This window comes from Raphanus sativus, chromosome 5 (assembly GCF_000801105.2).
Source record: "Raphanus sativus cultivar WK10039 chromosome 5, ASM80110v3, whole genome shotgun sequence".
In the NCBI taxonomy this organism is placed as follows: Eukaryota; Viridiplantae; Streptophyta; class Magnoliopsida; order Brassicales; family Brassicaceae; genus Raphanus; species Raphanus sativus.
This window is the reverse complement of record NC_079515.1, coordinates 33314991-33327636: the sequence shown is the minus strand read 5'-3', so window position 1 is coordinate 33327636 and position 12646 is coordinate 33314991. Positions and strand designations below refer to the sequence as shown.

General features: G+C 37.9%; 3 protein-coding genes across 3 annotated transcripts; 2 read left to right on the top strand and 1 right to left on the bottom strand.

Moving 5' to 3' along the window:
* Nucleotides 1-5573, top strand: LOC108861623 (beta-galactosidase 6). Its single transcript, XM_018635525.2, has 16 exons — nucleotides 1-491; nucleotides 2167-2262; nucleotides 2370-2482; nucleotides 2556-2715; nucleotides 2908-3051; nucleotides 3135-3229; nucleotides 3318-3423; nucleotides 3498-3582; nucleotides 3660-3943; nucleotides 4051-4232; nucleotides 4317-4408; nucleotides 4527-4636; nucleotides 4737-4844; nucleotides 4938-5051; nucleotides 5123-5268; nucleotides 5369-5573. Exons 1-16 carry the CDS (start codon nucleotides 306-308, stop codon nucleotides 5481-5483), a joined length of 2136 nt encoding a protein of 711 aa, XP_018491027.1. The 5' UTR covers nucleotides 1-305; the 3' UTR covers nucleotides 5484-5573.
* Nucleotides 5574-7110: 1537 nt separating this feature from the next.
* Nucleotides 7111-11212, top strand: LOC108861622 (beta-galactosidase 10). The gene is made up of 17 exons (XM_018635524.2): nucleotides 7111-7487; nucleotides 7708-7803; nucleotides 7897-8009; nucleotides 8093-8159; nucleotides 8246-8338; nucleotides 8423-8566; nucleotides 8664-8752; nucleotides 8825-8930; nucleotides 9018-9105; nucleotides 9186-9469; nucleotides 9568-9752; nucleotides 9833-9942; nucleotides 10028-10137; nucleotides 10230-10337; nucleotides 10415-10525; nucleotides 10619-10839; nucleotides 10915-11212. Exons 1-17 carry the CDS (start codon nucleotides 7305-7307, stop codon nucleotides 11030-11032), a joined length of 2226 nt encoding a protein of 741 aa, XP_018491026.1. The 5' UTR covers nucleotides 7111-7304; the 3' UTR covers nucleotides 11033-11212.
* LOC108861625 (uncharacterized) lies at nucleotides 11096-12503 on the bottom strand. The gene has a single exon (XM_018635526.2). It carries the CDS (start codon nucleotides 12452-12454, stop codon nucleotides 11228-11230), a length of 1227 nt encoding a protein of 408 aa, XP_018491028.2. The 5' UTR covers nucleotides 12455-12503; the 3' UTR covers nucleotides 11096-11227.
* Nucleotides 12504-12646: the final 143 nt, after the last annotated feature.

Genomic DNA, 12646 nt, shown 5'->3' with positions numbered 1-12646 from the left:
GAGATGCTCTAAAACTTTTTTTTTTTGGTATGAAGAGATGCTCTAAAACTTTTCCAATTATTTCAACTCAGTCTATTTATATACATATATACAGCTCTCAAATCTCAAATCTCATCATCTTCATTAAACGCTTGCATATTATACTCACACTTGTATTCCAATCATAAACTGTTCTTGGATTTATATAATGCGCCAAAACGTGTACCCACATGCTTGATGTGTATATATACTCACACACACACATGTTCGGACAGTAATCAGTAATACAAACATCAGAGGAAGAAGAAGAGAAAAGGAGAAAGAAGATGGTGTCGGGTCGGGGCGGGGCGTGTTGGATTATTCTGGCTATGTTTCTTGTTCTCTCCGCAGCTGGCGCCGGCGGTGCTACGGCAGAGAAGGGAGTAACGTACGATGGACGTTCTTTGATTATCGATGGACAGAGGAAACTTCTCTTCTCCGGTTCAATTCATTATCCTCGCAGCACACCCGAGGTAAATATTTTTCTTCGTATATTTTTGAACATTCATATGATAATAACTGTATATGCGTAAATTCAAATGTGGTAATGCGATATACGCATACTGTTTTTGGCAAATGTAAAACAAAAGATAATGGTTGGTCGTTAAAAAAAAAGTAATGGTTGGACCAATTGATGTGATATGACAAAACTCTGCTATCAAATTTATTAATCGAGCATATAAAATTTGGATATATAGTTTTTTTTTTTTTTTTTTGGATAAGGATATATAGTTTTTCTTTTGCTTAAATTTGGTAAAATTTGGATATATAGTTTGAAAAAACTTGGATATATATGGAAGAGTTTTAAAATATCTCAAATTATATGCGACCTAGGTTGATTGAATTGCTAACATATATTTTACAAGAATATTGCTGATACATTTTACTAAAAAAACATATAAAATTACCAAAAAATTGCTCATACAAAATGATTTTTTTTTTCTAAGCTCAGTTGTCTATTTTTATAGACATATATATTTATATATGATGGCTTTTGTATATATCAAAACTTTGTAACTGAATTCTCTTTCACGAGTTCCTTTACATTTGTTAAGCTGTTTTTGTTTTTCATGTATTTTGTGTTGTGTAAGAAATTCGTTTTCCTCTTTTCGAAAAAAAAGAAAAGAAAAAAGAAAAACTTATCTTCGGCGAAATAAACAAGGACTCTTCTTTTTTTTTCCTTGAAAAGAAATTCACCCTTTCAGGAAATTAAGAAATATTTACATTTTTGGTAATTTGGTTTCATAATTGAGTATGGAACTAATATCTAGTGGGCAACCAATTTTACGCACAACACCAATATTTTTCCGTGTACACGCATCACAAATGCTTTGCCGTGTACGTAATTATTGCTTTTGAAAACAAAATATTAATTTTGCTTTTTAGCGATTATATATATAATATATACATAAATAAATTATATATTGAAAAGGAGATGCACTATGTACTAAAGAAAAAAAATCTGTAAAAATAATTTATAATCAAATATTTTATTGTATGGTTCACGTTCACAAGTTTTTCTTAGCTTCACTATCAAGATTAAGACAGAGATTTCATCTAACACAACATTTTTGATTCCTTGACTAAACTCTACTGAAAATAAATGTCACGGGTCTCAAACCGACACAGTTTCATTTCTTTTCATAGATTCCTCCTAACTTCTTGTCATTGTCTCTATTTCTATGACTCTTTAATTTTTGTACTCTCCAGTTCCAGAGTCACCACTTACCAGTACACACAATTACAATAGATTAAAGGTTGCGTATTAATTCACTCATAATCTGAAACTATTTAGACACAGATCCGTTCTATGTGCTTCATGTAATGTTCTTCTCATGGTTTCCATAATAAAATAAAAGAATAATTAATCATATTAAATAAAAGGTCAAAATGTATAAACAATACATAACAATAATGTTTTCGTTGTCAACTCAACTTACATAACAATAGTTTAGTATAAACAGCATGTGATGATCACGTGAAGAAATCTTCTGTCGTTAAAATCTCTAATCAATGGGGATCCAAAGAAAACCAGCCAATCTAATTTTCTTTCCAAAAATGTATTAACATTTTAATCATTTGGATAATCTGTTATGTCGTTTAAATTCTCAAGTAATACAATAAATAAATTATCCTCTTTGTCTGCAGATGTGGCCGTCTCTGATAAAGAAGGCAAAGGAAGGGGGTCTCGATGTGATCCAAACGTACGTTTTCTGGAACCTCCATGAGCCTAAGCTCGGACAGGTCGGTCCATTTATCTTAATTTGTCTTTTGTGAAATTTATTGTTTGCAACTTTCTATGTAATAGAAAAAATAATATATAGTCTATTGGAATAAAATGAATAATGCAGTATGATTTTAGCGGAAGAAATGATTTGGTGAGGTTTATTAAAGAGATAAGATCGCAAGGTCTCTACGTCTGTCTACGTATTGGACCCTTCGTCGAAGCTGAATGGAATTACGGGTACTAAACAAAAATTAAACAACATTTTAGTTATTAACATTGAAAATTTTGTTAAACCGCTTGGGTTAACCAGGGGATTACCATTTTGGTTACGGGATATACCCGGAATGGTATACCGAACCGACAACGAACCATTCAAGTTCCAAATGAGAAAATTCACCAGTAAGATTGTAAATTTGATGAAATCGGAGGGCTTATTTGCGTCTCAAGGTGGTCCTATCATTCTTTCTCAGGTAATTTAACTTCTTTTTTGCTCATCTGTTTCAATGTAAAGTAGGATTACTTATTAAACCGAACCTTGATTATTACGACCGGTTAATGGCCCTTAGCTGGATTGTATAGAACTCTCTGAAAGTTAGTTGAACCGGACCGGCTAGCTTCTAATTATGGTGTTTGTTTGGGTTCCTGTGATTTTAATTGTAAAGATCGAGAACGAGTACGCAAATGTACAGAGGGCATTTCGTGAGAAAGGAGCATCATACGTCAAGTGGGCAGGTAAAATGGCGGTAGGGCTTCAGACCGGAGTGCCATGGATCATGTGCAAGCAGCCCGATGCTCCTGATCCAGTGGTTCGTACTGTACTGTACCCTACCGGTTACTTATCTAAGATCAATGCGTCTTTTCTTATAAAGACCAATGCTATATTTTGTAGATCAATACATGCAACGGTATGCAATGCGGTGAGACATTTCCAGGACCAAACTCACCTAATAAGCCGAAAATGTGGACCGAGGACTGGACATCTTTGTAAGGGTTTACTTCATTGTCTATTTTTGACTTGTTTCTTGTTCAATAAGTTAACTCTTTTTCTGCTTTCTTTGTGTGATGAAAACAGCTTTCAGGTTTACGGAGCACCACCTTATATTAGATCTGCTGAGGATATTGCTTTCCACGCAGCTCTTTTCGTTGCGAAAAAGGGAAGCTACATCAACTACTACATGGTAAAATTAAGTTTCCATCTTTCTTCTCTATATGATCATCATTAAGAACACTCACCAACCCTAATTTTATACAGTTCCATGGTGGGACAAACTTTGGAAGGACTTCATCTTCATATTTCATTACAGGATACTATGATCAAGCTCCTCTCGACGAATACGGTTCGATCTAAAGCTCTTAAACCCGCGGTTCTTCGCAAAACCTGATAACCTTAATTGATCTTGCTTTGTGTTTGAAGGTCTTTTAAGACAGCCAAAGTACGGTCACTTGAAGGAGCTTCATGCTGCTATAAAATCCACCTCTAATCCTCTGCTTCATGGGAAGCAAACGATTCTCTCCTTAGGACCAATGCAACAAGCTTATGTATTTGAAGATGCGAGAAGTGGATGCGTTGCGTTTCTGGTGAACAACGACGCGAGACAAGTCACTCAAATACAGTTCAGAAACAACGCATATAGCTTGCGTCCCAAGTCAATTGCCATTCTTCAGAATTGCAAAACCCTAATCTATGAAACAGCAAAGGTAATTTATTATATTCCTTCTTTAACAAGTTTCAGATAATATAAACTACTAGTAACTAACGACTAACTAATCATATAAAACGGCTTAACAATGATTATCGATAAAAGGTGAATGTGCCCAAGAACATGAGAGTTACAACGCCGGTTCAAGTGTTCAACGTTCCGGACAAATGGGAAGTGTTTAGAGAAACGATACCAACATTCTCAGGCACATCTTTGAAAGTAAATGCTTTGTTGGAACATACTAAACTGACTAAGGACAAAACTGATTACCTTTGGTACACATTAAGGTAATATAAAATACATACTTCTCATTACATTTATAATGTTCATTTTTCTCATTTCTAACGAAGTTTTGGCTCATCGAATTTAAGGTTTAAGCCGAATTCACCCTGCACTAAGCCGTCTCTCTTCATTGAGTCATCAGGACATGTTGTTCATGTGTTCGTCAACAATGCACTAGCAGGTACCTAATTATTGAAAGCAGGAAGGAGAATGTGTTTACAAACCATGTACTTAGTTCGCAAATTAAAACATTTTTCAACTTTCATACGTATGAACAAATTGGAACTTTTTTCTTGAAGGGTCTGGACATGGAAGCAGAGACATAAGGGCGGTTAAAATCCAAGTTCCAGTTAGATTAATCAATGGACAAAACAACATTTCAATCCTCAGCGGCATGGTTGGTCTACCGGTACGGCGTTAACTTTAACAAAAACTCGGTTTACTCTTTTCTTGTATTACCCGAGAGATTAGAAATCATAACACGTTTTCCTCATCATTTGAATAAAAAGGACTCTGGCGCGTACATGGAGAGGAAGTCTTATGGACTAACCAAAGCTCAAATCAGCTGTGACGGGACTAAGACAATCGATCTGAGTAGATCTCAGTGGGGTTACTCGGTAAAATATCAAAAACGTCTAACGTCATGAATATAGTTGAGGAATGTGTTTGTGTTGACGTGATACACAGCCTAACATGTATGTCTTGTGAAGGTGGGTTTGCTTGGGGAAAAAGTTAGGTTACATCAGTGGAGCAATCTAAATAGAGTGAAGTGGAGTACCAACAACGCTGGACTCATAAAGAATCACCCTCTCGCTTGGTACAAGGTATGTATGCATATATACGTTGTAAAATACTAAAATTTTATCTATAGTATATGTAAATTGTTTATATGCAGACGATGTTTGATGAGCCGAGTGGAAATGGGCCGGTGGGGCTTAACATGGAGAGTATGGGTAAAGGAGAAATGTGGGTGAATGGGGAAAGCATTGGTCGTTATTGGGTTTCCTTTCTCACTCCTTCTGGCCATCCTTCTCAATCTATGTAAGTGTTAAACACATGTCCACTAACACACATTCTGAACATGAAAAATTATATGTGTAACTGAGCATTTTATGATGGGGAATGATATGGATCGATGCAGATATCATATTCCAAGGGCGTTCCTGAAACCATCTGGAAACCTGTTGGTGGTATTGGAAGAGGAAGGTGGTGATCCTCTTGGGATATCTTTGAATACAATATCAGTTGTTGGTTAAACTGTCCTGAATATTTTTGTATACATTTGTTTTGTTGGTAATTGGGGGGTTTATTCTGGACCAAAGCGATCTATAAAATTCATTGAGTGATCAAGTCGTATGAAATTTAACACAACTTCATACCTACAGTCGTATATCACTGATTTATATCTAGGTGAATATAGACACTGGTTTGATAAAAAAAAAACACACACACTGGTTTACTGAATATTTCATGAATATACGATAAGGTAAAGTTTATATAAAAAGAATTAACATGGTACATTGGTACTATATTCTTCACAGATTAAAAAATCAAAATGAAATAAAGTATAAATATCCACCGATCTCGCCTCGTATCGCATTCGCAAGTACTAAAATATCCAGCTGCGATCCTGACACTTCGTCGGTCCGCCGAATCCAGTTGTCTCTTCACCGACACCAGTATTCACAGAACTTCACCCGCCGTTTTAACTGTGGAAGACACGCACAGTCTTAACATATTTTTACTATTTCCCCGTATGATTCACGCTCTGATAGTAGCGCGTGGGTTGAGAAGAAGCAGAGTCACGAGACATGGACCCCTAGAAGTTTAAAGACTGCAGCTACAATCGTCATTAGATTTGTTGGAACTTACTGTATTAAAGTAGAACTAACTGGTAAAGAAGATGGCCCAACTCAAAACAAGATCTTTTTTCTATTGGCATTTCGTTAACATGGAACATGTTCAAAAGTGTAGAAAAACAGCTGTTCCGCAACCAGTGGAAGCACTTCAATACCATAATATACGCAGCTCTATAAACAACTATTGGAAGACACACACATCTAAAATTAGTTCGTTATATATGGCTAGATCAAAGAAAGGCACCGTGGAGACACGAAGATGCCGGAAAACGTGGATTGGTCGGAGAGTATCGTTTTGAAAATCTTTGTTTATAAAAAAAGAAATCTGCAGTATCCATTTTCATTTATCCAGTGCATGTGATATGTTTGCTTTGGTGATAGAGATAAAAAGTGGTAAGGAAACATATTACATATCTATAATAGAATAGTATAATACAAAAAGATAACCAAGTATTTTTATTAGCCTTTTCATGAACGTGTAAAGCTGATTGTTCTATCCCCTTGACAATCGTTACGTGCTGAGAGAACATAGAAAAGGCTAAAGATCCTTTCTTTCGTATGAAAGTCAAATTTTGTTAAAAGTTACTGTAAAGGCCATAACAAATTCGCTTTCTCTTATGCGTTTTTTTGTTTCTTTCTTGAAGTTTACTTTTTCTTCTTTTTTTCTTGAAGTTTACTTTAGCACTAACCTAGGGACCATGACGATTGTATTCAAGAGCCACACCACAAATGATCGTGTTGTACTTTTTTTTCTTTCTTTCTTTCTGTAAATTTATATATATATATTATGTATAAAGAAATAAATAATGTGCGTTACAAATAAAAAAAAAAAATAATGTTTTTCAATTTTTTTAATAACTGCTATTTGGGGAAGTAAATCTCATTTTGTTCTAAAAGAAAATAGCAAAACACAAAATAGTCTTAAATGGAATCTGACAATTACATGAAAAAATACAGTGTTGATAAGCATAAAAAATCTTATATATTAATAGAGAGACAATCTACAAAGTAAAAAACGATAGTTCACAGTTCGCACACTGACGAGTGATTTGGTCACTCTTCTGTTCTCTCACACACACTCACACAAACCAAGAAAGATTGCTAGGAAGCTCTTAAAAAGGGATAGATAATAAATCTTGTTTCTCCCTATCAACTGGGGAGAAAAGAGGGTTTAAAGGCAAGAGAAAAAAATCTAATTAAAACTTTGAAAGCAAAAAGATGAAGCTAGCTACTAAAAGCATTGCTTCACCGGCGATTCTGGTGCTGGCGTTTGTGTTTCTCTTCTCGTTGAAAGCTACTGCGGCGGCGAATGTTACCTACGACCACCGTTCCCTTTCAGTAGGCGGTCGCCGTCAGCTCATTATCTCCGCCGCCATTCATTATCCGAGAAGTGTTCCAGCTGTTAGTAACTGACTGACTCTTCTTCCTTTTCTGAGGCCAAAGTTGGAAGCTTTTTACTGTTTTGATTGTTCTGTTCTTTGGTTTGTACATCTAAGCGAATAAAGTTCAAGCTTTTGATTGCATATGAGTTTTGGGTTCTTTAGCTATGATTATAGTTTGAGTTGTAAAATGTCTCTCCTGAGAATTTTGTTGCTGATAAAATAGTTAACTTTTATTGCAGATGTGGCCATCACTTGTTCAAACAGCGAAAGAAGGAGGCTGCAACGCAATAGAGTCTTACGTGTTTTGGAATGGCCATGAGCCTTCTCCTGGAAAGGTTGCAAGAAGTTCAATAAATACATAATTTAGCTTTGTGTCCATCATCAATCTTTTTGCTGATCAAGATCCGGTATTGTTGTTTGGTTTGTAGTACTATTTTGGTGGACGGTATGATATAGTGAAGTTCATCAAGACTGTTCAGCAAGCTGGCATGCATATGATTCTGCGTATTGGCCCTTTTGTTGCTGCTGAGTGGAACTATGGGTAACGCTCTTTCTTTTGAATCTTTTCTGTTTCACTTGTTGAGTCCCTGTAGTTCCGTTATTGAAACTCTTGTGGTTACATAGGGGAGTTCCGGTTTGGCTGCATTATGTGCCAGGAACAGTCTTCAGGCAAGATAACGAGCCATGGAAGGTAGCAAACCACAAACATGACAAAACTTTCTGTTTTCTTTTGTTACTAGAAAAACTCATATTGCTCTCTGTGAATTTCTGTTTCAGCATTACATGGAGAGTTTCACGACCTATATAGTAAACCTACTGAATAAAGAGAAGCTTTTTGCACCACAGGGCGGTCCAATAATCTTGTCTCAGGTTTAAGACACATGACAGAACATATTGAACTTCAGCATCATTCTGTTTTGATGTTTGTTGTTAACAATGTGATTTTTTTATCAGGTGGAAAACGAGTATGGGTATTATGAGCGTGATTACGGAGAAGGAGGGAAGCGGTATGCTCAATGGTCTGCTTTCATGGCTGTTTCACAGAACATTGGTGTTCCATGGATGATGTGCCAGCAATGGGATGCTCCTGCCACTGTGGTAAAGTCTATATCCAATTCTGAAACACAACATCTCCACACACCTGAAACTGTATATGCACCGGATCTTGATGGATTTCTTGTATTACTTTTTGCAGATTAGTACCTGCAATGGCTTTTACTGTGACGAATTCACACCTAATACAGCTGATAAACCCAAGATATGGACTGAGAACTGGCCTGGATGGTAACAAGATTGATCATTGGTCCCTTTAATCATTAACTATAGAGTCTTTTCTCAGTCTTATTTTTCTTGAAGGTTTAAAACTTTTGGAGGCAGAGACCCGCATAGACCAGCAGAGGATGTGGCTTACTCTGTTGCTCGTTTTTTCCAGAAAGGTGGAAGTGTCCATAACTACTACATGGTAAATACTAGTTAGTTTCTTCAAGAGGAGCAACTTTACTTGAGTTCTATGTAAACTGAATGTTAGCTTTTTTTTGTTTTTGTGTAGTATCATGGAGGAACAAACTTCGGACGTACCTCAGGAGGACCATTCATCACAACAAGCTATGACTATGAAGCTCCGATCGATGAGTACGGTGAGTTTGCGTAACAAAGAGATCACTGTGGAGTGAGAATAGGTCTTAACTCATGTTTTGCTTCTGTCCCTTTTTGTTAGGATTGCCAAGATTACCAAAATGGGGACACCTTAAGAATCTCCACAAAGCTATAATGCTCTCTGAAAACATGCTGATCGGTGGCGAGCATCGGAATTTTTCGTTAGGCCCTTCACTCGAGGCTGATGTGTACACAGGTTCTTCAGGGAGCTGTGCTGCGTTTCTGTCAAACTCGGATGATAAAAACGACAAGACGGCTGTGTTTCAAAACATGACATACCACTTACCTGCTTGGTCAGTTAGCATTCTACCTGACTGCAAAACCGAGGTTTTCAACTCTGCAAAGGTAAAAAAGAAAAAGAAACTGATTCGGACAATGAGTCAATGATACACCGAACAATGCAGCTTGGCTGATTTTTTTTTTCCTTTTTACATTTGCAACAGGTAACTGCGAAGTCCTCTAAGGTAGAAATGTTACCTGAAGATTTGAAATCGGCATCAGGTCTTAAATGGCAAGTGTTCTCAGAGAAGCCAGGTATATGGGGAGAAGCAGACTTTGTGAAAAATGAACTCGTTGATCATATCAACACCACAAAGGACACAACTGACTATCTTTGGTACACAACAAGGTCAGTGTTTCCTGTTAAATACCGCGGAAAAAAATCGCTGAGAACGAATCTGAAGCAAATATATTCAAAATCTCTTGCAGTATAACAGTCGGTGACAGTGAAGAGTTTCTGAAGAAGAAAACTCGTCCGGTTCTCTTTATTGAATCAAAGGGGCATACTCTTCATGTTTTCATTAACAAAGAGTACTTAGGTACACTATCAAAACTCTTATGTGATTCTTTTTGGTTAATTCTCACATTCAAGTTTCTAACGTAAATGTGTCTACTGGTTTCTAGGAACTGCGACAGGGAATGGAACTCATGTGCCCTTCAAACTCAAGAAATCAGTTCCTCTCAAAGCGGGAGAAAACAATATTGATCTGCTTAGCATGACCGTTGGTCTTTCGGTAATTCTATAAACAGAAAGTTTCTTAAGTATCCTGTTCCAGTTATCATTGTGGTTATGCGTCATCATACATTGGTTTTGTTTCTGGCACAGAATGCAGGGTCCTTCTATGAATGGGTTCCAGCCGGACTTACAAGCGTCTCAATTGAAGGACTCAACAGTGGCACATTGAACTTGACACATAGCAAATGGTCCTACAAGGTTATATATCTCTCATATCCCCTGAGTGATTCTCTCTTAGATGAGCACTTCAATACTAATCCCATGAAATTTTGCAGCTCGGAGTGCAAGGAGAGCATCTAGGTCTGTTCAAGCCAGGTAACTCTGGTGCTGTCAAATGGACTGTTACTGCAAAACCTCCCAAGAAACAACCTTTGACTTGGTATAAGGTAATGCAACTTTTTGGCATGATCAAATATTTTGTTTGTAGAGGATCAAGTGTTTTGTTTCCTGTCTTTAAAAGATCTGAATCTTTTTGGTAGGTTATCATAGACCCACCTTCTGGAAGTGAACCGGTTGGGCTTGATATGATCAGTATGGGGAAAGGCATGGCTTGGCTAAACGGTGAAGAGATTGGAAGATACTGGCCCAGGATTGCTAGAAAGAACGCTCCAAATGATGAATGCGTTAAAGAATGTGACTACAGAGGGAAATTTATGCCGGATAAATGCAACACTGGATGTGGAGAGCCATCTCAAAGATGGTATTAAAGCTTTCACGTCTTTCGTTTTTCACATCTCTCTTTTGTTCAAATCTGATTCTTGGCTTTTGGCTTTAGGTATCATGTTCCACGCTCATGGTTTAAGCCTTCCGGGAATGAGCTTGTGATCTTCGAGGAGAAAGGTGGCTATCCCACGAAGATAAAGCTGTCTAGACGAAAAGTCTCAGAGGTTTGAACAAGAACAATGCATGAAACTGAGTTGCAATTGGCAAAGAAGATTGGGATTCAGATGTTACCATGAAAGCGAAAGAAAAGATTGTATTTTTGTCTTTATTTCTCTATTGCAGTTCCAAAATAACAAACAAGATTTCTATTACATCATGAAGCTATAACTTAAAGCATTGTTCACATGAAACTCGGTACATCTTACTCATTCTATCTCTTCGATTACCACACCGCCTTTTCGTGTATGATCTTTCTCCTTCACGTCTCTAAACCCTTTGTGATCGTTAAGCTCAACAATCGAGTTCTTCTCTGCCCTCACCGATGATTCCAACGCTTGCCACACTTCTGGAGTCTGCTCATTGACCCAACACATCATGAAGAAAACTTTCCTATCTGCAAGCTTTAGTTTCTTCTTCAGATCACGCCCTGATGATTTCACTTCCTGTATTGCACCAAGAATCAACCTCTGGAGATCACAGAGCAAGCACACCAGAGCTCCATTGCCAAGAGAAAGCAAGTGAATCACATCATCAACCAGATTCAATCCGAATTTCAGACCACCACCGAGGCTCTTATAAGCTGAAGAGCACGTCTGTTCCAAACAAAACGACAACACTTCCTTCATAGTCCCAGGTTGTGCATTCTGACCTAACACTGATGAAACACTCATAACCATGGTCGCTGCACCCAACGAATCAGATTGCCATTCTCCATTATATATACGAAGAGTGAAACAGTAACTATATAAAACATCAACCAAGTGGATTGGTAACAACGGAGATGGCATCGTGGAGCTAAGCTTGCTTAGCGACATCAGAGGTGTATAAGGCCCTCGAGGTATTTCGCTCACAAAGGTTGCTCCTTTATCATCTTCTTCTTCTTCAACGCATTGTACCAACTGTTTACCTTGAGCCCCAAGAGAGATCCTTTGAGCTGAAGAGCGTAGCCACCAAGGATCCCATGGCTCAATCATTTTGCTAAGCTCTCCAGAAGCTAACGCTCTTTGAAACCCTTTCCTCTCTTCTAAGCTCAGATCATCAAAACTGATCTCATCTCCTGCAAGAATCTTCCGAATAGTTTCCTCCGGTAGCGTCGAACTCGAACCTTCGCCATCCGTCATGATCTCATCATCATCGTCCTCTTCTTCTTCTTGGTGAAACCGTTTCAAAATCTCGAGCATCTTAGTCTTCGTTTGATCGTCGGAGCGAAATTGCCGCAGCTCGTCAACAACGTTCTCTCTCATGAAGGACTCGGTGCATTGGACGCTGTGGGATTTGTAACAGGGAAGAGAGCAGTAGCGGAAGTTGCAGCGAGGACACGTGTACTGCGCGAACTGCTTGTTGCAAACATGGCAGATAGTCCGCGTCGAAGATGGGTTTAAAGGAGACGACTTTGAAGTCTCCGATGTAACTACCGTCTTCTCCGGCATCATCCTTCGCGACGATTCCAAATTAGGGTTTAGTCGGGAGAAGAAGAGATCCGAAAAATCAAATACCCTGATTTGTAAATCAGTTATTGGGCCGGGTTGTGAATAATTGGGCCTTTAAACCTAGACTGTAATTCTGCACGTAAGATAATCGGGTGGATATATCCGACCCGGAAAGATTGTCTTCCTCACCCTCAG